The sequence below is a fragment of the Balaenoptera physalus genome (genome assembly GCF_965194825.1).
Source record: "Balaenoptera physalus genome assembly, chromosome: 1".
Lineage (NCBI taxonomy): Eukaryota > Metazoa > Chordata > Mammalia > Artiodactyla > Balaenopteridae > Balaenoptera > Balaenoptera physalus.
Genome location: NC_138882.1, coordinates 90,933,387 through 90,952,823, shown reverse-complemented (window position 1 = coordinate 90,952,823; position 19,437 = coordinate 90,933,387). Strand labels below are relative to the sequence as shown.

Genomic DNA, 19,437 nt, shown 5'->3' with positions numbered 1-19,437 from the left:
TATGTCGACCTCTGGAGTTTGTAAGTTTTTGCTAAGGGCTCGCAGTAAATGGACGACGGATAAGAACCAGGTGGGCATCCCATTGTACCACAATCCACATCTTCTCTCCCCTGCCTCTACTTCCCACCCTATTAATTGAAGTCAGCCAGACATCGTTTCTAAGCCCCGCCTCACTGGGAAGGACGGGGATATTTTTCTGGCTCCCTGTGAGAGGTGGGTGTGGCCCAGCAGGATCCATTGATCATGGAAACAAACCAAAGCCACGTCCTTTGTGCAGGGGTGGTTGTGCCGGGGTGGTGAGGTGCCATAAGCCACAGGGAGCACTTTCTCCTTTTTCCTCATTGGTGAGGGATCAAGGTAAAGGTTCAGCTCATGAAAAATTCTGATCATCTAAAAGCGGGGGTCAGGGTGAAGTAAAACTCGGGGCACAGGTAACCAAACAGGTGAGCGTTTCATTGATGGTACAGTGACTTTGGGATGGTTGCCAGGCCCCAGCAGCCATTCTGTCCCGTGCACTCCCGCATGGTGCCACAGCACTCCAGGCTCTTCTAGCTCAGGAACACTCATTGTCAAGGACTTGAGACTTTGGCAGTGACTGAAGTCAGACAAGAAGTCCCACCTCATGTCTTGAATAATTGAAGTGATGGATAAGATAAGCTTGTCTATTCCTTTGGCACCACTCAGCTACTTAACCGCTGCCAGGGCTGCTTCCTAGAGGCATAGAGGGATGTAGGACCTTGAGCGTCAGCAGCAGAAGTGACTGACAGGGCCCAGCTCAGAGATGCCTAGAGCCTGCTTATGAGTGTTAATCTGTGTCTCTGGCATAGCACTCACCACATGCCCACATATTTTATTCCCAGCATGGTTTTGAGGATGTTGGGTGCCTTTTTTGTGTTGCAGCATGTAGCTGCTTCGCTGGGGGTTTCTTCTGTCCAGATGTCTCTGGAGGGTTACTCTAGACTGTCTTGCTTCTGGGACATGCTCTTTGAAAACCCGAAACACACCTCGGGATGTCCCCCCAACCCCAGCCCCTCAAGAGCAGCCTGGCTCTGGTCCTTTCCCACTGGCCCAAGTGGTGTCTCTTCGTGCTCACTTTGACCCAGCTCCTTAACATGTTTCCAGGTCCCAACACATCGGGACCTGCTCACTTTGATCCAGCTCCTTAACATGTTTCCAGGTCCCAACACATTCTTAATCTCGTCTCAGGGCAGCAGGTCACTGACCTGCATCATCTGAACCTTGGTTCATGTTCAAGCAGTTGTGGAGAGCAAGATTTTCTAAAGGGCAAGGAAGGAAGATTCTTGAACAAATTGTAAAAGAGATGATTTATCAGCATCCAAACAGGCTGCTGTCTGATTAGCGTTTATGAAACACAAGTTGTTTCAAACTAGTCTTGGTCTCTCTTTGGAAATCAGTATTAAATTGGTAATATCATGGGACTCCCTAGATGTCATGTATCTTGACTATTTAAAATTATAGTGTAATCATGTAATAAGTCAGTGCATTCTCATAAAAACTGAAATATAGATAAAGGTCTCCTAGATGACCATACCAATCAGAGTTTCCTCACAGGTAACGTCAGTTTGATCTGTGTCATCTCAGATTTTTTCTATGCATTTATATGGAATGCATACAGTTCTATGCCTATAGAGGAATTCTATTTCTAGAGAGAATGGAATATTGTGCATGTTGTTAAGATAAAAACGTATGTCTTGGAATAAATAGATTTACCATATTTTAAAACTGTTGCATGGAATTCCTTTGTAGGGATAAATTGCTTTTATTTGGCTATTCCCTCAGTGATGGACATTTAGATTGTTTGCAGATGTGGACTTTAGCAAGCGTTGGTGAGGTCTTTCATGATACCCTTGCGGTTAAGATGGAGACCGTGAGCGTGGTGCTAAGGGTTTAGTAACTGGTTGAAAGATGGATCCGACTCAGTCTGTAGGGAGATTGTACACGATGGTGCAGGGCTCTGCCTTGTCCACCATTCTCATCAACAGCCTGGATGATGTGTCATTTGTGGATGACAGGAAGCAGGGAGAAAAGTAGTTAATAATTAAAAGTGCAGAATCAGGTCCTAAAAGACATTCGAAGTCTAGAATAGTTGGGCTCTCTAATAGAAACTTTTTTTGGGATACATCAGTGCCCTACATATGAGCCTCCAGAGCAACTAGACTTGGGTGTAGAGGTGAGTATAAAAGGCTTTTTCCAAGGGAGGAGGCCTTTGACAACAGTGCAGTGTGGTTAACAGTGAGTGATGTGATTGATAGAAAAGTTTATGTGACTTTTGGCAGCATTAAAAGAAGTATGACATTCAGAGCAAGGGAGGTGACATTCTTCACGCTCTGTACTGATCAGCCCCTGTGTGAGTATTTGAGCAGTCAAAGACCCCAAGTTCTGGGAGACTGTGAAAGCTTTGGAGACAGAGGGTGATGGTGAGGGACCTCATGTCTGTGTTTCCTAAGAAAGGGCTGAAGGCACTGGGGTCACTGAGCCCATCAATACTTGGGAGTCATAGTGGAGGCCTTCAAATAGCTAAATAGAAGTCCTATAGAAGAGTCACGCTCTCTAAGAAGTAGATCCAGGGAGGACCACTAGGTGTAAGCTGGAGGGGCAGAGCTACAGAGCTGGCCCCCAATGGAATGAATGGTCTCAGGACAGAGTGAGTCCTGCATCTCTGCAGATATACCTGCAAGACCGGAAAACCACTTGGCCAGCATGTGAAGAGGGGGTGTGAACATAGACGCAGATGCCCTGTGAGCCCTGACGTCTGTGAACATTCGTCATCCCAATGGGCTACCACTTTCTTTAAACTGTGAAATGGTCCTGGCAGTGAGTTTACTGTGTGGTCCTAGGCAATGGTGTCAAATTATTAAGGACTGGGTTTGTTACAGTAACTTGGGAGAACAACCTAATTAAAGACATAGAGTGGACCAGTAGTCGTAGGGGACACTTTGAGCAGTTCCAGCTGGGCTGGCTCGGGCGAAACAGCAAAGCTTGTAAAGGTTATCTTTATCATCCTCTTCTCTCCTGGCACCTGGGAACAGATCCTGTTCCTGATCTGTCACCAGGCTGTTCATCACTAATTAAGCTGCTAATGGACAACTATTATCTGACCCTCTCTAAGGTATCAGGATTTAAACTATCCGAAACTACTCTTCGGATAGTTTCATTTTGTTACAAGGAAAATGTTTTGGTGAAAAGTGTGTGCAAAAAAAGTGTAACAGATGAAATCATGGTTTTCCCCGTTTTTCCAACATGCCCAGGGAAAATGTCCTCCCTAAGCAAACAGGACTGTGAAAGTGGGGCACCATTCATGGCTTTCTCTTGTGTGACTGAACAGGCATCAAAACAGATGGACCGTTTTCATTTTCACCAATACTAAAAAAGTGTAGCTGATGCAAGACCTCTGTCTACCATTCTTGCTCCAAGTGACAGCAGTACCTGCTCTTCTAGGGTCATGGAACTCCTCCAGACCTGGGAAGTCTCAGCTCCTACATTATGAGCCCCAGTATTACTGATTCCACTTGGCCTCATTTTGAGTTTATACTTCAACATAATACTTTCAGATATATGGCGGTTGGGTGAAAACTATTTCCCTGGTAAAACTGTTACTTTTATAAATGTGTAGAATAAAAGCTATTAAATAGTTAAAGAAAAAAAAGGGCTCCCCTTCATATCACAGGAGCTGTAAGGAGAGACCTTCTTGGGCTCGGATACTGGGGGTGGACCACCCCTTTCCCTTCCTTTCTTTGTGACTGTCTGGTCACTTAAGGAAGGGGGAGCTTAGCCAGGCGGAGATCGGTGGGGGAAGAGCCCACTTATGCCAGCACAGGCCTAGAAGGAGCCTTGGTTTCCACCTTAGAGCAGCTGCTGACTTTGCTTTGAGCCACAGGTGCAGATGTGGGTTTCAGTATAATTCTGGCAGCCTGCAGCCTGCTGGTGTTCTGAATCATTTGGGTCTCGCACTCTGTAATGTTCTTTCTGCTTGAAACTTTTTCTCAATAGTGTTGCTGGATAACAGGTTATAACTCTGGAGGCTCAACTCACTCAAGCTGGCCTGTCCCCTAGAATGGGTCAACAGGCCCCAGCCAGCCAGGGGCTGAGCCTTGCACTTTCTTTTCAGGGTTTTCTGTTAGGAGCAGACCAGCATCTCTTAACAGTTTCTTTTTGGCCAGTGTTGTGATGAGTCTGACCTTAGCCCAGAGGGATGGACGTTGAACCCGAGGCACCAGTTGTCACCGATTCTTTCAGGTCCTGCTAATATTTACTGAGATCTGCTGTGTTAGATACTGTGCTTACAATGACCCTCTGGGGTCACTATTATTACCCCAGTTTTACAGATAAGGAAACCGAGGCCCAGGGAGGTTATGTGATACGCTCAAGATAATAGGACGAATAAAGGGTGGAGTCCAGCTCAGACTCTGGGCCTCCTGAGTTCCAATCCGGGGCTCTTTGCCCCACTCCACCACCACTGTCTTTATTCCTGATCCCTGCTTGTTAATCAGCCCCTGCCCCGTGTCCCTGTGCTCAGCCATTCGCCGGACAGGCAGCTGCCATCTCAGTCTGGTACCTGGAATTCCGACTGCCCTAGAGCAGTGGTTTTCAAATACTTTCAGATATAGAATAAGGACCTGGGGTATGGGCCCAGAAAGAGAGCAGGTGGTGGGGCTCTGGGCCTTCACCTCTGCACCTTCGAATTGATCTGGTTTTATTTATTTATTTATTTATTTATTTATTTATTTTTGGCTGTGTTGGGTCTTCGTTTCTGTGCGAGGGCTTTCTCTAGTCGCGGCGAGTGGGGGCCACTCTTCATCGCAGTGCGCGGGCCTCTCACTATCACGGCCTCTCTTGTTGCAGAGCACAGGCTCCAGACGCGCAGGCTCAGTAGTTGTGGCTCACGGGCCTAGTTGCTCCGTGGCATGTGGGATCTTCCCAGACCAGGGCTCGAACCCGTGTCCCCTGCATTGGCAGGCAGATTCTCAACCACTGCGCCACCAGGGAAGCCCCTGATCTGGTTTTATACTGAGTTTCTGTGTAAGGTTTCATCGTGTTGGGGGAGAGCACCAACGCTAAGCCCGAAGATTGGCTCTGGGGTAGAGAGAGGGCGAGACCGTTAGGCTCCTCTGTTGGAACCCCTTTACCTTGCAGGCCTCCTGGCTCTCCTCCATCCACGGTTAGCCGGGAGACCGGGAGCAGCGTGCTCAGCCTCCCAAGGCTGCCTTCTAGGACGGCAGCTAGGAGGTCGCCCTGGAGCACCGCTTGAAAATCTAGGGTTCCTCTGCTGCCCCAACATCAGGAGTCCTGGCGTGGGGTGAGGTGGGGCATCCCTTTATGCAGCTCCCCAAGGCTCGTCTCTAGGAATCATAGATGTGTGTAACCACGAGTGCCCTGACTTCTGCACATGAGGACATCTGACCTATCCAGGATACATTAGGACCCGACTCAGGCCTGATATCACCCTTTTTATCTCTGGCAACGTGGTCCCCCTGATATAAGAAGCCCAGCCCTTAGTTGAGTTCAGCTCCTGTCCGCCCTGGGTATTTTGAGCGAAAAACGAGAACAGGGTAGAATTCTTCCCCTGCAGTTGTCTGCAGATGAACGAGGTACTGTTTCTCTGTGAAAGAAAGCTGAGTCGGGGCCTGCTGACCGCTGTGGCAGAGGCTTATCCCTCCTCTTCCCCCTACCCCACCCCGTCCACTTCCCTTTAGCCCCAGGCAGCTGCAGCGGGGGCACTGGGCCAGGCTTGGCCTGCAGGACCCTTCCTCCCGGCAGCCCCATGCTGCTTCTTGGCTCCTAGGAGCCCAGAGCCAATAGAGTTGTGTGAACCCCCTCCATCGGGCTTGGCTGTGTGACCTCCCTTGGTGTCCCTGTCCTCTCCCCGCTCCACATGAGGAAAAGTACATCTGGCTTAGAGATGAACGGGGCCGTTGTTCCAGCCAGCCTCAGAGCCCACGGACAAAGAAGACTTGGGGGCAGGATCCTCTCCCCTCCCCCGGGCGTTTCATCCTCCCCACGAGAAAGGAGGAGGTTACATCTGGGGGAATGGCCACGTGGGGCTGAGGTGGTCACGAGCTCACGGTCCTGTAGGGCGTCCGGGAGGCAGCCTCTTTCTCCCAAACCCCTGCCGGAGGTCGGAGTGGGACCCACCCGGCGTTTTTTGTCCCACAAGGCTGATGATGAAAAATGTGATCCAAAAGCGACACCTCGTTCATAACCGTTTGCAGTTTCCTCTCTAGGAGTGCTGACTTGATATAGCAATCTTCTGTGCCATTATTTTCTAAAATAACTTGTATATTTCCCTAATTTCAAAAGAAATTCATGATCAGTGGGGGAAAGTTAAACGAGCGTAGGAAAGCATAAAGGGGAAAAGTTAATCCCTACCACCTAGAGATGACCACTGTTGAAGTTCTTTCTGTTTGTTTTTGTTTAATCCTGGGCCAACTCTGAACATTTTCTCAGGGCTAAGGGAGCTTTCTTTTCGTGGAATATTGAATTGCTGGAAGTCAGAGCAGCAGGTGACTTTGAAATCATCCACCTGCTTCTTTACGTAGAGTGGAGGACCCAGGTCTGGAGGCACTGACTTGCACCTTGACACACAGTCGACAGCGACTGAGGCAGGACTCAGGCCCAGCTCCTGGTTCACTGGTTCAGAGGCCGTATCCTGGGTCCTGCCAGCCTGCCCAGCTCAGTCGGCTGTCCGGCCTTCTTGAGGACATCCATGCCTTTGAGACATGGACCAAGCCCATGGAGAGAGCCCTGGGAAGGCTTCCGGGGCAGACCAGGCAGAAAGCGGGTAGGTCTTTGCTGTTGCAAGAGGTGGATGATTTTCACCTGGTTGCACATGCATCCCTGCTGCTTGTGCTGCCTTGGCAACCTTTAAAGCATTGTCCCTGCTGAGAGGTGTGTGGCTGACACCCAAGATTCCTTCTGATGTAGGAGAGATGTTTCCACCTCATTCTACTCCTGTTTTCTCAGGTGGGGCTGTGGGCTTCTCACTCCACCCCTGATTAGAGGGTAGGCGTTAGGAGTGCAGGCCCTGGAGTCAGAATACTTGTGTCCCAGCTCTACCACTTGCTACTTTTATGACCTTGGCTAAAGCATTTAACCTCTGCCTTAGTTTCCTCATATGTAAAACAGGGAAATAATAGTACCTAAGGAGGTTTGAGACACATAGTGAACGCTAAAGATGTTTACCATTATCAGCTATGAGTCTGTGTCCTTTCTTCCTTCTCCTGAGCTTTGTCTTCTCCAGCTTTCCCTCTTCCCATCAATATGTGATGACCTTTAGCTGATTTCATAGGGTTGATGAAGTTTACACCCCCGAGTTTCTTGTCTGTCCGCATCTCCCAGGAGTCAAACTTCCCTCCTTCTCCGCAGCCTCAGGGAGGTCCCTCTGCTTTGGGGGCCCACCCCTTCCCCGGCCAGCCCAGACCAGGCTTCTTTCTGGGTCCTCCGCACCCACGGTGCCTTTATGTCTCACTTTCCTCCTCTTGGTGTCCTTCCCCACCCCAGTCAAACCTGCCTTGTTGAAAGGATTTGTCATTAGTCATTTATACCTCTCTGCGCGATTAGTCACCAAGTTATGCCTTCCAAAACGAGATGCAGTTTAAGTCTTGTTAAAAGAAACTTCAAGAGAGGGGACCGTACTCTCCCCGCTGGTGTCAGCACTGGTGTTTCACCCTTTTCCCCAGTGGCGAGTCCCATCTCCTTGGTAACCCGCTCAGCACCACCACTGCCCTCCTCCCTCATCTCTTCCTCACTCTGTTGAAGTGGGCAGTGCACCTGCCTCTGTCTTCTGGCCTGTGGGGCCTCCGGCTGCGGCCAGCTTCTCCCCCGTTTCCCTCTTGCCCTCGACCGCGTCACCGCTTCCCGCAGGATCGTCCTGCCTCACGTGGGCTCCCCACTTTCCAAGGGCGTCTGAGCTCCACTGGTCCAACCGCACACCAGCTGTTCCTGCACCCGTTCGTGGTTCAGAGCTTGGAGGTGGGCGAACCTGCCTTTGAACTCTGGCGCCGCCACCTCCAGTGTGTAAGCTCCACTTCCTTCAGCTCTAATGAAGGAAGAAGAATAGTGCCAACACGGTTGTATTGTCGAGAGAGGTAGACAGGTGTTGGGGAAGGCTTAACTGTAGTGCGGGGCACAGGGTCAGTGCTCCATAAATGGTTGCCATGACTAATAATACCAGTGCTAATAATTAACAGTGACACTTACGCTCCCTCTCTGAATTCCCCAGACCATAGGGTATGACCCCATCATTTCGCCAGAGGTCTCAGCCTCCTTCGGTGTGCAGCAGGTGCCCTTGGAGGAGATCTGGCCTCTCTGTGACTTTATCACTGTGCACACACCTCTCCTGCCTTCCACCACAGGTAGGTGTGCCCCTACCAACCTTGTGGGTTGGCCACAGAAGCCACAGACCAGATAAGGGTGGGCCCTCGGTCTGGGCTTTCTGCCTATGCTGGGGACCAGCTGTGGCGGTGGCCCACCCAGATCCTGTGAGCATGGAGCATGGTGATGTCTTGTTACACGGCCTTGCATCAGACCGAGGAGGGGTGAGTTGGCTGGAAATGCACAGGGTCTGGGTGAGCTGGGTCAACATGCAACACCAGTGACCCCATGAATACTTCCTGGGACCACTGCAGGAAGCACTAATATCTCAGGGATATTTGGGATGTTTCTAAATTGAGTCTGGTCCAAATCCATGACAAGGACTCCTGCCCCAGAGCATCTGAGAAGGGAGCAGTGAGAACAGAAAGACCGTGGTCCCCCAGAAAGGAGGTGTGTGGGGAAGAGCTGGTGGGGGGAAGAGAGGGCCTCTGAAGCTGGTGCAGGTGCCAGTGCAGTGGGGAGAACACGGGGATCCCCACACCATTGCCGCAGGAAAGCTCCTCCCTCCGTTCCAGGCCTGCTGAACGACAGCACCTTCGCCCAGTGCAAGAAGGGGGTGCATGTGGTGAACTGTGCTCGCGGAGGGATTGTGGATGAAGGCGCCCTGCTCCGGGCCCTGCAGTCGGGTCAGTGTGCCGGAGCCGCGCTGGACGTGTTCACAGAAGTGAGTGCCTGCTCAGTGTCGGTGGGGAGGGGAGACCAGAGCAGAGAGACTTGGGCTGCAAGCCCAGCTGTGCAAAGACCTTGAGCTTCCTGTCTCTAGCGGGAGAAGTTGTGTCGCCAAAAATAACACGTCTGTGGTTTGAGGAGCCCGGTGCAGAGCCTGGTACAGAGGCAGCCATGCCGTCTTCTGCAAAACTCAGATTTTATATAGGACCCATTCCTGGGCTCGGGCTCCTGGACGGCTACGCTGTTGATAAGTTCAGAGGAAGACAGAGCAGCAGATCAGTTCTGAGGTGGAGGATTTGGGGCAGGCAGAGAGGGGTTTAAGGTATTGATACAGATCTCTGGTGAAATGACTCCCACTGCCAAGAAGACATTCCACCCAGTGTCTGTTGGCCTTCCTTTCCCTTCCTCTCTTCCCGCAGAGAGGAGGAAGCCGAGGATACTGGTTAGACGTGTTCCCCTGGTCCCAGAGGCTGCTGTCCCTAGGTCTCTGTGCAGGAGCAGAGATGTAGCATCTGCTCACCCACTGCCCCCATCCTGCCCTCACACCCGATAGCATTCCCACTTGAATCCTGTCCACCTCTCTTAAAAATCCCACCTCAGCATCGGAGATAGGGGAAAAAGCACGGGCTTTGGATTAGGCAGTGGGGGTTTGCTGGTTACCAGCTTTGTGGCCTTGGCAAGACCCTGGCCCTCTGACCCCCTGTAGCACTCAGTGTCTGTTCCCTGCCCAGGGCACAGCATGCGTTGGGTTTGTGGTCCTGGTCATCTATCTCAGCTACATCGTCAGCTCCTTGAAGGCAAGGGTGTGCCTGACCCTTGTTTATATCGCCATCTCCCTAACACAGCACCTTCCCCTCGCTCTCTTTGGTCTCCCCATGGCACTTACTACTCTGCGGCCGGCACTCACAGACCTATGTGGCCAAATCCCGTGGGAGCCGGTAGAGTCCTGGGGAGAATGACCAGAAGAGAGGAGGCCTAAGTAACATGCCCAAGGCCCCTACATTGTGCCCGGTGAGCAGAAGGGGTGGAAGGGGCACTGGAGGGTGGGGTAGGGGTGGCCAGGTGGGCCGCCTGTCCTGGTGAGAGCCAGGATGCAACACCCTTGCGGAATGCCCACAAAGAGCCTGCCTCTGTGCTAAGAGCTGACAGTAAGTGCTGAGGGGTGGACTGGTGTTGGGGCAGTGGGTAGAGGGGAAAAACCAACATCAGCTATAACAGCTACCACTGGTTGAGAATCTCCTTTATTACTGCATAATCTCCATAATAGTGTTAGGAGATAGGTAGTAGTAACCCATTTTATAGATAGGGAAACTGAGGCTCAGAGAGGTGGAGATTTGCCCAAAAGCACATAGGTAGTAATTGGTGGAGCTGAGATTGGAATCCAGTCTACAGCTCTGTCTACTCTGCTGTGATGGAACATTCATGAGGAAGACGGTTATTATTGAGTCCAGTGACCTCTTACAGAAGTAGGAGGCAGCATCACCCCTGCCCTCTTCCCCTCCAACTCCCTGGGGCCGATCTGTAGCGGCCCATCCAGAGATGTCTCTTTCTGGGCAGGAGCCACCCCGGAACCGGGCCTTGGTGGACCACGAGAATGTCATCAGCTGCCCCCACCTAGGCGCCAGCACCAAGGAGGCCCAGAGCCGCTGCGGGGAGGAAATTGCCATCCAGTTCGTGGACATGGTGAAGGGGAAATCTCTGGCGGGAGTTGTAAGTATGCCATGTGGGGCTGGGCCCGGAGGTCAGAGGGAAGAGCTGCAGAAGGGCGCGTTGTTGCTGGGACCAGATTCAGCCCTGGGGGCCGAAGATAAGGGACTGTACTTGAGCCAGCGCTCTGGGTGGGGTGGCAGGAGCTGCCCCTGCTTAGTCTTGAGAGCTGAGGCCCGGCAGCAGGGAGCCAGCTTAGCTTGTTTATATCGTAGGCTCACTGCTGAGATTGTGGTTTTTCCCAGTGCCCTGCCTCTGGAGAAAGGCTCCTTTGTTCTCCACAGGCCTTGGGAGTGAAGGAGTGTGGCTGGCATGATGGCGGGATGCCCAAGGTAGGGGCAGGTGGGGGACGGCCTGTGGAGAAAGCCCTGAGAGGGCATTCTCACCTCGTAACCCCGAGCGCTCGCCTTTCATCCCATCTCTCTTAGAACCCTGGGCAGGGATGCCCTGCCCAGAAGCCTGCACCCATCTTCCCCATAGGAACCCTCCAAGCCAACTGGCCCCCTTTCTTTCCCCAAATCATGGTTTCTTGACTGTGCTCACAGTGGGCCCTTCCTGGCATGTGTTCCTCTTCCAAGCTGAACCTGACTTTATACTTCAAGTCCTGTCTCATTCACTCAGTCTTCAGATGGTCCCTAAGCTCCAGTGGGTACCAGATACTGTCAGAGCCCTTTGGGGATATGGAGGTGAATAAGGAAGGCATAGCTGTCCATCAGGGGGCTCGCGCGCCACCTGCCCCTTCACGAAGGCTTGCTTGGCCTTTCTAGCTCCATCCCAACCCTTTTGCAGTGAGCCACATTCTCTCCTATTATTGAGGTTTCATGAGTTTATATCTTAGTTCTTAATTAAGTTCTAAGTTCTCAGAGGACAAACAAACAAAAAAAACACCACCAAAACCAAAAGGATGTAAGCTCCTCTGCAGTTCATGTGGCTCTGCCTGGAGCATTTAACCAATAATGAGTGAGAGTTGGGGCGCGGCTGGGGGTTAGTCCCTGACCCTCCTGGCTGACCCTCAACACAGGCATTTTCGCTTCTGAGGACAGAACTGCGGCAGGAGAGACACAGGATGCTTTGTTCAACCCTGCCAGCCCTGGTTTAAGAGCCCAGGCCACTGTGGCCTCTACACCCTGAGAAAATAAGGGCGCCTACTGCTGTCCCGTAGGAGGGCTTTCAGGGGCAGCCATCGCAGGTGCGACGGGCAGGCTGGGACAGCCTGGCAGTGGCCACAGCTCGGTGGTCAACAAAGACGCTTACCCATCCATGTCTGCACCCTCTCTCTGCGCTGTGTCTGTGGACTTCTCAAGACAGGGCACGCTTTCTCACTCCCTTTGCATGCCGTGGGCTTCTGAGCGGTTCATTTCTCCCCCGTGAGGCTGGTGGGGACCCAGGCGAGGTTTGGGCCACCGTGACCATTGCCACCCAGTCTGGGCTGGGCTTTTCTTTTTTCTGTCCACTCACAAGGCAGGGTGCAGCCCTCAGCGGTGCAGCCCTTATGAGTCATACAGGGAGTGGTGGCATTCCAGGCCTTTTCATGACGGGGACTCCTTAACACCAGCTCCATCAAATGGGCCCACAAAATGTCCCCTTCTTACTTAAGAGGTCACATCTCCTGGTCCAATTGTTAAATTTAGGCAAATTGAACTCTCCAGCCACAACGGCTGGTGGGGTAGAGTAGGCATTTGTAAGAAAGACATTTGTCACATGGGAAACTCCTCTGTCCCTCATTCTTTACCGGGTCCTCTCCAGTTCAATTCTGCTCTAACGTGAGGCACAGACTAGCATTAGGGTCAGGTTGGTGCCCCAGTGCATTGGCTCTTCCTGGAGCCTCCCACTCATCTTCTAGAGAAGACAGACGCTCCTTTTACTCAGCAGACCTGGGGGAAGCACCGCCCTGGCCTGTGCAGGCATCTGACCAAGCGTGGTGCCTGCCTTTGGGGCTTCTCAGTTGAGCACTTTCCCGCTGCCTGCTGCAGGCTTTCACACCCCAGCTGTGGCCTGGCCCTTCAGTTCTCCCCCTGCAGCTCTGGGACTCACTGCCCTTTCTGTGCCCTTCGGAGAGGATCAAAGGGGGCCCGGCCGCAGGGTGCGATCACACCAGGCTGCCCCTTAACACAGAAGGGTCTGCTGCGGTGTCCCGCCTCCTTGGTTGTTTCTGTCATCACAAGTCTCTCTTCTTTAATTCTCTGCCAGTTGTATCTTTATGAAAACAGGAATAGAAGCCTCCACGTTTTCGTTTCATTACATCTTAGAGCTGCCTGATTGATTTGCATCCAACCCGGGTTTCTAATTAAATCCTTCTTAGATGGTTCTCTTTACAAGTTGCCTCAGCATAAGTGGCCAGATACTTAACTCAGAGCCACAAGATGGAATAGACATTTTGACACAGAACAAGCTGGTTTTTGTTATCAAGTCCCTGCTGGGGGTCCAGCCAGCCAGACCCTAGACTTACAACGTCAGAAGATTACATGGCTTCTGCCTTCTTCAACTGCCCAGCCGGCCTGTGGTGGACTTCACAGGAGTCAACTTTTAAAGAGTGATAGGATCATCAAAAACGTGTGAGTCCAGGGAGTTCCCTGGTGGTCTAGTGTTTAGGATTCTGCGCTTTCACTGCCATGGCCTGGGTTCAATCCCTGGTTGGGGAGCTGAGATTCCACAAGCTGCGTGGCATGACCAAAAAAAAAAAAGGTATATAAATCCAGCCTTACAAATTGTGATATTTTGACAGAGTGTTTTGTGACAATGTAAAAACACATTTAAAAAAATCAACATGGAAAATAAAAATGAAGGCAAATTAGGAATGCCATCCCAGAGAGACACACCACTCTAGGTCCAAGTGATCTGTGACTCCCCATATGTTTTTTATTTTTAAAAAAATATTTTTAAAAATGTATTTATTTTATCTATTTAGTTTTGGCTGCGTTGGGTCTTCGTTGCTGCACGTGGGCTTTCTCTAGTTGCGGCGAGCGGGGGCTACTCTTTGTTGCAGTGCGTGGGCTTCTCATTGCAGTGGCTTCTCTTGTTGCGGAGCACAGGCTCTAGGCACGTGGGCTTCAGTAGTTGTGGCTTGCGGGTTCAGTAGTTGTGGCTCGCGGGCTCTAGAACGCAGGCTCAGTAGTTGTGGTGCACGGGCTTAGTTGCTCCGCGGCATGTGGGATCTTCCCGGACCAGGGCTCGAACCCGTGTGCCCTGCGTTGGCAGGTGGATTCTTAACCACTGCGCCACCAGGGAAGCCCTCCCCATATGTTTTATGTCAAAGACCCATCTTCCTTCCCCAGCACAGGAGAAACAAGTCTCCGGTGGAGTGGTTTGGGGGTGCTGGCACATGTTCAGAGAAGAGGGAGATGTCCTTCTCCCCATCTTCCCACTCCCCGTCTGGCAGTTTGAAGTGGTCTTAGCCTTTTGTGCCCTTTTCTGGCTCTATAGCTCTCCTCAGCTATGGGAACAGGTTGTTGTCACCTTGTTGGTGGCTAATGGAGGTTGTCACCCCCCAGGCACCCAAAGCAAGGGTGGCCTCATGCCACCTGCTCTCCACGTGGAGCTGAGTCTCAACAATAAGACCTTGTTTGGGAGCCGAGTTGGGCAGGTGTGCCCTGTCCCATCCCTTCCTGACCTCTGCCCTGCTCCCCTTTCTCTGCAGGTAAACGCCCAGGCCCTTACCAGTGCCTTCTCTCCACACACCAAGCCTTGGATTGGTCTGGCAGAAGCTCTTGGGGCACTGATGCAAGCCTGGGCTGGGTCCCCCAAAGGGACCATCCAGGTGGTAACACAGGGTGAGCCGGGAACTCTGCAGAGGGAGAGGGAAGAGGGGCGTGGACTCGGCACCCCACCGGGTGTGTCTGCTGCGGGCCACAGACCAGTGAGGGACTCAGAGGTGACCCTGCTCTCGTGACTCCGCGTTTCACATTTGGTCTGAGTATGGCTTGCTTGCTACTGAGGAGGATGGGTACACAAAGTTATTGGGAAATATACTTAACTTTCGTAAATCACGTTTATGCAGTATTTTTAAGACGTGCATGTTTGGGGTGCAAAAGGGACCTCCGTAAGATTTGGAATTTCACATGAGAGGCAGTAGGATTGGTGGAGGGAGTCCGGGTGAAGCAGCAGAACATTTTATTCTGGTTTTGACCCAGTTGCTTACCTGCTGTGGGACTTTTCCTTCTCTGAGCTGTGAGTTCTTCACCTGTGAAGTGAAAGCCGGGGCGGGTGTGTCAGACGAGGCAGGCGGTGAGGACATTTTGTGCTCTGTGACATCCTAAGGTGGGCCCTCGGGCAGGCTGATGCCCGCAGGGGCATTTGCTCAGCCGGGGAGTGGGGACGGGAGCAGCGCCCGCTGTCTGCCCCTCCGCAGGCTCTGGCCGCCTTTGCAGTGGGTCCAGCCCTGTGCAGGCGTGGTTGAGAGACCGGGGAGGGCCCCGGTCCCCTGAACCCTGCAGGGGCTTGTCCTCCCCGTTGACTGTTGGGCATCCCCTCACGTGGGGAGAGACTGGAGTGGAGGCAGGTAGACCCTGAGCATTGCCGGTACCAGGCAGGGACAGAGCCAGGGGCCTCACTGGCCGGGGTGCCGAGGCCTCAAGGAGACAAGACAGGGACGTGGGCCCAGCTGCTTTAGTCGCCCCTTCCTGCTTCCATTTCCTGAGGCCGGCAAGGGCATGAGTGCCGGGTAGGGATAAGAGTAGGATATTTTTCAAGTGTCCCTTTGGGGAATGACAGGCAAGCCAGGGTGGACAGGCCAGGGGCAGGTGTGCGGGGCAGCAGAGTTAGGCTGGGTTCTGGAGAAGAGTTTCTTAAACTGGTGTAGCACGTCCCTGGTGTCCTGGCCTGGACCCCCCGTGTGTCCCCCACCCCGGCCACCTCTCTGCCTGCAGAGGAAAGCAGAACTGCCTGGCAGGCTGGAGTTGGGCCCTCAGGTCAGTGAGGAGCCGTGACCCAGAGCTCGGGGCCAGCGATGTGCTGCCCACTCCCTTGTTGTTCTACACACAGTGGTCTTACAGCGGCTTCTCTGGGTCCCCAGGATTGTCCCTGAAGAACTCTGGGAACTGCCTGACCCCCGCCGTCATCGTCGGCCTCCTGAAGGATGCTTCCCGTCAGGTGGAGGTGAACCTGGTGAACGCCAAGCTGCTGGTGAACGAGACCGGCCTCAACGTGCGCACCCCTCCCCTCCCCTCCCCTCCCCTCCATCCCCTCCATCCCGGGTCTGCACCGCTTTTCTCGCCTGCGTTCAGAGCACCTTGCAGCTCTGCTCCCCGAGCGAGCGGGAGCCCTGGGCGCCGGTCCTGCAGGTGACAGTGTCTGCCTGTGAGAAGTAGCTGTGATCTCTTCACTTGCAGTAGTGGAGATACCACCGGCCCCGAGCATCGCTACGAGTGAACTAATACTCGTGCAGGTGCTTTGTGTATAAGTGCTCTGTGAATGGGAGGGGCAGCAGTAGCCCCACTTCACAGCTGAGCAGATCGAGGAGCCAGGCTGGGAGCTGGGAGATAGCCCGGCGTGCTCGGCCCCCGATTCTCCAACCAGTGCTCCTTTACCACGGCACCCGGGTTCCTGGTTAGTCTGCAAACTCTGGGAGCTCGCCGCACATCCTTTTAGCCTCTGCCGCCCCTCGTGGCTTCCCTTTGGCGTCTTCCCTTCCGGTTCCCGTTTTAGACTGAAGTCTGTGTTTCTCAGCCAGTGGGAGCTGGCAGAGGCAGCGGGCAGTAGAGCTCTCACGTCCCCCTTCCTCTCCCCCCACTGCTCTCCTATATCCCAGGCAGGCCACTGCTTCTGTACAGGGAGCAGTAAGTCAGAGAAGGAGGGACCAGGCTGGATCAGCCTCTGGTGACCGTCCTGCTCATCCCAGGCCTTCTCACAGCCCTGCCTCCCTCCCTCTCACCTTCTCCCCACTTCCCACCGTCCAGCCCAAGCCTTTACCTGCACCTGGCAGATCTCTTCGCCCTCCCTTTAGGGAGGAAGCTCACGCTCAGGGCCACCAGGCTTCCCCATCTGCCCTCTCCCCCCGCCCTGAGTTGCTGAGCGTGGCAGCAGGGCTGAAGCCCTATAAATTGGCGATTAGGCCTAGGGAGGGGGTGGGCGTCACGGTGCCTTTTTGCCTTTTCTCTGCAGGTAACCACTTCCCACAGCCCTGCTGCACCAGGGGACCAGGGCTGCGGGGAATGCCTCCTGACCGTGGCCCTGGCAGGTGCCCCCTACCAGGCCGTGGGCTGGGTCCAGGGCACCACGCCTGTGCTGCAGGCACTCAACGGAGCTGTCTTCAGACCGGAGGTGCCTCTCCACCGGGGCCTGCCCCTGCTCATGTTCAGGGCTCACCCCTCCAACCCTGCGATGCTGCCGACCATGATTGGTGAGGAGGGGCCTTGAGGCAGCGGTGGGTGTGTGTTGAGGGCTCTGTGCTGGGACTGGGCTCCGTGGACTTCTGCCTCCTTCAGCCCCTCTCCATGCCTGCCGGCATCACTGGATCTGCCGCAGGTTCCAGAACATTTGGGGAGCCGGTACGGAGTTCTGAGGTTAAGTGCCTTATCTAAGGTCGTAGAGCGGTGCGTCAGGGGTAGGGCCCCAGAGCCCCTCTTGTTAGGCAGGTACTCACCACGGTAAGGACACAGCTGAGAACTGCCTGTAGAGCTGTATCCCAGGAGCTCAGAATTAAGCTGCAGGTCTCCTTCTGACCGCAGGCCCGGCGGTGGCCAGCCTGATCCAACAAAGCACGTCAGGGCATCCCCTCCAGATGTCGTGGGCATCTTGGATCCGCTCCTGTCCCCTGGCGCTCGGGCTACTGGGAGTTCTGGAGCACTTCCAAGTATGGCAGAGAGTGAGTGTGTCCACAGGCCCCGAAGGGCCTAATTTCACTATCGTTGCCAGCTGCCCAGGGGAACTTTCCCCCGCTTTTCTCCCTTGCTGATGGTCTGGATAAAACTGGCAGCCAGCAAGTCCGTCTCTGGCTCTTTGTGGCTGATCCTCCCTCCCCTGCCTTGCCTGATGGCCAGGGTGTTCCTAAAGCCTGCAGAATAGTGAGGGACCTGGGCAGAGCCCTTTGTTCCCTGTCTCAGCGCTTTGATTCTGAGACCATCACCCCCGTTGCAACATTGATCTTGGGAACTCAAGACTTGTGAGCCTGCTCCCAGCCTCTCGCTTCTCCTTCCCCCGAGCCCTGTGCCAACCAGAGGTTTCTTCTACTTCCAGGCCTCCTGGAAGAGGCAGAGGTGCAGCTGCTGTCCTACCAGACCTCAATGGTGTCAGATGGGGAGACCTGGCACGTCATGGGCATCTCCTCCCTGCTGCCCAGCCTGGAGCCCTGGAAGCAGCACACGACCGAGGCTTTCCAGTTCCACTTCTAACCTTGGGCTCACTTGTCCCGGCCTCGTGGGATTTCCTGAAGAAACACACCCACTGGGAGAGGAGAGCCACATTCCTGGGGCTGACACTGCTTGTGTCTCATCTGACCCCTGTCGTACAGCAATAACCACCCAATAAAGAGCCTACCCCGTACTCTCCGGGCACCTTTGTGTTGTCATTACCCTGAAGAGCCACCAGAGGGCATCCGCAGGCAGCCGTGGGGCTGGGCTTTTGTTGCAGGAGGGTAGGACATGTAAAGGGAGATCCAGATGGGCGGACTGCACGCCTGCCTGTGGGTACTCTGAAGAGAACCCCCTCTCCTGTCTCTCAAGTTTTTAAGAGACATTTTTACAGGAACAAAACTCAAGGTATTTGAGCAAATTCCTATGCTATTTCAGATATCCCTTCCATCTGGGAATTTAGATGCACATTGAAAATATAATTCAACAAACATGTACAGCATTATGTGCCAGGCACTGGGTTAGATGCTCTGCCTAGGAGGAGGAGGATTAAAGCTCAGGCTGCTCCCATAGAAGTCTCCATCTGCTGGGGGGACAGAGCACGCAGAGGTCACTGGAAGCAGTGAGGAAAGTGCCGCAACAGGTGTACATGAATTCTGTTGAGAGCAGAGGAGGAAGTAATTGCAGCTGAGGATGGTGGTTCCCAGGAGATGTTTGGAAAGATTTCATAAGGGGAAGAAAGTGTGAGTAAAGACACAGGGCCTGAAGATGTTTGGTGAGTTCACAAAGCCAGCTCAGTATGGGTTGGGCAGTATCTTACTTGATTTTTTTTTTTTTAAAGATGATTTTCACAAAACATGGCAGAATGGTACTCCTGCACCCTAAGGGTTTCACCTTTTGAGGATTTTTTACTCCATCTGTAGGGGATGATCCCTTCCTACCTTATGCCCAGCAGCATCTGTTTTGGAGACAAGGCAGGCTCAGAAGGCCCGGCACCGGGCAGCTGATTGGCAGTGGCAGGAGCAAACCCATCACTGTGGCCTCAGAGCTGTGACTGAACCAAAGGTCGGTAGAAGCTCCACCCGTAACCGCTGGCTGTGCTGACCTCTGCTGTGAGCTCATAACATGTATTAGGGCCTTGCAGTAGCAGAGCTGGAAGGGGATGGGCCTGAACTCGAACAGCAAGGTGGCTTTGAGCTGCTCTGACTGTGAGCACAGTGTTTAATTCCCCTAAGCCTTTGTTCCCTCATCAGTAAGAGGGGTAATGACGTCTCTCAGGATTGAATGGCTTAAAAAAGTGGTGTATGGGAAGTGCCCGAGGCACTTGGTTTCTTCATCCCTATGTCTTTCTTTAAGAGCAGACGACCAGGTCTCAGTCGCTTAC

At 53.3% G+C, this 19,437-nt stretch overlaps 1 protein-coding gene across 2 annotated transcripts in view; it reads left to right on the top strand.

Annotated features, from left to right (window-relative positions):
- PHGDH (phosphoglycerate dehydrogenase) overlaps window positions 1-18,246 on the top strand; it is a 31,499-nt gene extending 13,253 nt beyond the window's left edge. Inside the window, exons 6-12 of one of the 2 annotated variants that reach the window (XM_082458948.1) lie at window positions 8,240-8,372; window positions 8,907-9,055; window positions 10,618-10,770; window positions 14,405-14,638; window positions 15,748-15,909; window positions 16,867-17,104; window positions 17,941-18,246. In XM_082458948.1, coding sequence (XP_082315074.1) covers window positions 8,240-8,372; window positions 8,907-9,055; window positions 10,618-10,770; window positions 14,405-14,638; window positions 15,748-15,909; window positions 16,867-17,104; window positions 17,941-18,095 — 1,224 coding nt within the window. In that variant the 3' untranslated portion in view covers window positions 18,096-18,246. The remainder of the gene's footprint in view (window positions 1-8,239; window positions 8,373-8,906; window positions 9,056-10,617; window positions 10,771-14,404; window positions 14,639-15,747; window positions 15,910-16,866; window positions 17,105-17,940) is intronic. The other variant, XM_082458949.1, reaches the window with a different exon arrangement.
- Window positions 18,247-19,437: the final 1,191 nt, after the last annotated feature.